General features: G+C 25.5%; 1 protein-coding gene across 1 annotated transcript in view; it reads right to left on the reverse strand.

Annotated features, from left to right (window-relative positions):
- LOC107473671 (protein CUP-SHAPED COTYLEDON 3) overlaps positions 1–3,289 on the reverse strand; it is a 6,253-nt gene extending 2,964 nt beyond the window's left edge. The window contains exon 1 of the mRNA XM_016093256.3: positions 2,961–3,289. Coding sequence (XP_015948742.1) covers positions 2,961–3,129 — 169 coding nt within the window. The 5' untranslated portion in view covers positions 3,130–3,289. The remainder of the gene's footprint in view (positions 1–2,960) is intronic.
- Positions 3,290–4,259: the final 970 nt, after the last annotated feature.

The raw sequence follows: 4,259 nt of genomic DNA on the forward strand, positions 1-4,259 counted from the left end.
ATTCGACAAGACAATTCATAAGGTAATTAATAGAGTTTTTTTTTTTTAATGCAAATTCCATACGATTTTGTCATGCATAGGTGATTTTCATGATTGAATATCTCAACAGTAAAATTAAATAGGGGATTCAGAAAAGGTTTTAATAATCAATGATAAAGATTAACATACAAAAAAGATAGACAGATAGGTATAATATATAGAATAAAATCATAAAAGATGCTCTTGTGTAAGACTGTAAATTATACATGAAAATTTAAATATTGATGATAAAAAATAAATATGCACATATATAATGAAGTCATACATACATAGATAATTTAATTTAGATGAAGAAAGAAATATTTTCCACAAGAAGATACATACTTTATATAGATAATTTGATAGATACTATACATTAGTTATCGTATTGTAGAATTAATTGTTTCCATGTGAATATAATTATGATCATCTCACTATCTCAGTAATAATTAGGTCTTGTGTGTGAAATCACTTTCATGTATGTCATCTTGTTCATCAATGACCTTGCAATTTTCAAGTTTCCAATCCCCATCAGATAAAGATGACCTAAACAATGGCACTTTTGAAGTTTCAATGTGTTTGCCACATATTTGTGATTGTGTTGTAATGATCTTTTAAAAAAAAATTCTCTCTCTGCTTTTATCCCTTTTACCGTTTTCAAAATTTGAAAATCAGTTAATTTAGATTAGAAAAAAAAACTAAAAATAAATAATTACTTGTATATTTTTTTATTAGTTTAAATTTTTGAAAAAAAATTAATTTTATGACATGGTATCAAATTTCTATAATCTAAACATTTAGAGTTCGATTTTTCTTGACAAAAAAATAATAATTTTAGTATAAAACTAATAGAAAAAGAATAAACCTTGCATAAAATTTTACACAAATCCAAAAAAAAAAACTCTTATATGATAGAGGCGTATTATAACAATTTATGTGCTTCTTTATTTTAAAAAGAATAAATTTCATGGCACAATCTATAGTTGATTATATATTGTAAAAACAAAATTATATATTAAAGTTAACTAGTCAAAATCACTTAGATACTAAGCCATGTTCGAGAAAAGTAATTGAGAGTTACTGAAATAATATATATATTATATATAGGTAAAATAATTGCATACTCTTTAACAATCAATATTTGTTGCTTGATGAGAAATGAGAATGAATTAATAACTTTTGTCAACTTCATAATAATAGTGCATAGTGTATATATATATATATGCAATAATAATAATAATAATAATAATAATAATAATAATAACAAGCGTGTAATTGAAGTGACAAGCATGACATGCATTAGTGAGAATGATGACTTGAATCCCAAGAGAGAGAAAGAGAATTGTGATATATATAGTTAGTAGTTTCTAGCTAGCTAGGCCCTATATGTTGTTAATTACAAATGTCCGGTTTCTCTTAATTACACGATGTTGAGGTAATCTTAATAATCATCAATATCACAAAATTAGGAGGTTATTTAACACTACAAGTAATATTATTTTTTGTAAAATAAATAAAACTAAATATTATTTTCATAAGAAGAGAAGAGTGAACACTACATACACATATAACAACACATACTACAACTCTTCTAAAATTAATTTAAATAAGGCCATATAATGATCATGGGCAAAAATCCAAAAATAAATTATATATATTAAGAAATGAAATAATTCTAATGTGTAGTGCATGTGCATCTATACAAGTATTCATATATATAGAGACATGAATATGGACCAGCAAAATAGGTTTGGTGTCAACGGTTTTGGTATTTGTGGAAACTAAACATGCAATAGAGACGATATTTGCACATGACAAGTACCTCATGTTATACATATATATAGGCCATGCATGTAAATTAGATTTGTTTTCATTCTAAACACAGATAATTTCGTGTATATATATATTCTCATGTATATAAAATAAAGTATGAAAGAGGATAGGTAAAAATAATTAATTCCAAAAAAAAGTAATTATTGTTTGCAATTTGAATTTTACTAAAAGAGAAGATAATAAAATAATAATAATAAAAAAAAGAATGCTTGAAAATTAAAGTGGTGTAATAAAGTGGTGCAAGGAAAAATTTAAAAAAAAAAACAGAGAATCTTTACAAGAGGTAGACAAAAGACATCCTTTATCGAATTTCAATCTTTAAAATGATTTTATTAGAAAGAAAAAGGGAACGTGTTTTGGACGCGCTTTACAGCCAAAGAATTCAATCACATACAAACTTTACAAATTAAAGACAAAAGCAATAATAATAATACACACAAGTAGATAAATCAAGTGGAAGAATATTATATATAAAATAATTGTATAAAGAACATAATAATTAATTAATTTATTTTGGCCGTGTATTCCTGAAGAAGTTGCCATTACCCTAATCATTGAGGAACTGAATAAATTATTACACTTAATAGTAACACCTCACCTTCTTGTTTCTTTCTCCCTTTGCTTTGAGTTTTCTTTCTCTTCTCTCCCTCTTCTGCTTCCTCCTACTTTATTCTAAACATGCTAGCTAGCTTTTCTTTTTATGTTAAATCTTATATTTATTTTGCATATTTTTTGTTTAAGGAAACAAAACTCAAGATCTATGGACACCATGTTAATATAAGGAGACAAGGTTTAGATTAGATTAGACTATAGCTCTATATATATGTGACTGAATGTGAACCAAATATCTATGTCTATTTTCTATCAAAAAGACAAAGGCAAAAGACAAAAAAACCACAACAAATAAAACATGGGAAATTTAAAAAAAAAAAGATGATTTATGATTATAACTTTAATGTTGTGTATAAAATGGAGGAGGAATTGAAGAGGAGGCATGCATCATGCATTAGGATAAAGGTTAATTAAGGATATATTAAGGAATAATAATAAGGTAATTATAATTGATATTACTATATATACTATTAATTAATAATTAGATTAGTATGTACCAGGAAGCTGCCATGGCTCACATGTGTGCAAATCAATTTCCATCAAAGTACCCTTGAGAACTTCCTCATTTGTGATCTTCTTGTAAAGATAGTGAAGAACTAATTCTTCATCACTTGGATAGAACCGAAACCCAGGTGGCAATGAAGCACCAATATCTCTAAGACCCATGATTATATTTTTATTTTCTTGTAATAGGGAAGAATATGGAGGGAAATCTAATTAAGATTTTTTTTTTTTTTGAGAAAGAGAAAGAGAAAGAGAGAGAGAGTTTTAGTATATGGTAGAGAAAGAGGTGTGTGGTTTAAATTTGAGAGAGTAGTTGCTATGTTGTGTATTTGAAATATTAAGGTATAATGGCAGAAAGGTTGGTGCCTTATATATATAGTTTTGAAGATAAGAGACTTTGCCATATAAAATTAAATTTCTTTAACTATACAATTATATTTTTAGGCCAGGGCCATGCTTGTGTAACTGGTTAGACATGGTAGGAAGTTTCAAGAAATACCAAAGTTACAAGAAATCTTACATAACTGTTTAATAGTATAATAACAATAATAATATTATAATTTACTAAATAAATAATAATTGATGATTTATATTTTTTCCGAAACCTATATGCAAAAGCCTAAACTAGCCAAAAATTATTAGAGATAGAAACCCTCCAAAAGACCCCTTTTTATTTGTATTATTAAAAAAGTTACTTTTTCTCTCCCATTGTCTTCCGCCACAAGTGATCTTTGAATTTAATTATCGTTGTGTTTAATTAGATAGAATCATTAATTTTATTATCACAAATGTAATGAAATTAAATTAATAATATATACTACTACATAATAATTATTTATAGACATTTATACATTTCTAATAAATAATTGGGTATATTTCTATCACATAAGAACTTCTTTTGAGTTTGTGTAATTTTTTATATCGATGTTTGTTTTATTTTCTTTTGTGGTTAATAAGAATTGAATTCTAGACTTTTAGATTACGTTTATCTACAGAGACAGAGACAGGACATTGAGATAGAAATATAGAAATACAAAATCGTGTTTGATAGAAGAGATATGGATAGAGATAATGTGTCCAGGGACACTGAATTAGTGTATTTTGTGTTCATCCTGACAGATTTTTTATAATTATATTTTTTATTATTATATTTTTCTCCTAAAATTTTTGAATGAAAAAAAATAAGATTAAATTAAATTTTCATAATTTATTTTAATTTATCACCAAATAAGATACAAGAACACAAAATTTTATATTTCTGTCTTTTATATCTTATTTTTAATATCTTATCT

Source organism: Arachis duranensis, chromosome 2 (assembly GCF_000817695.3).
Source record: "Arachis duranensis cultivar V14167 chromosome 2, aradu.V14167.gnm2.J7QH, whole genome shotgun sequence".
Lineage (NCBI taxonomy): Eukaryota > Viridiplantae > Streptophyta > Magnoliopsida > Fabales > Fabaceae > Arachis > Arachis duranensis.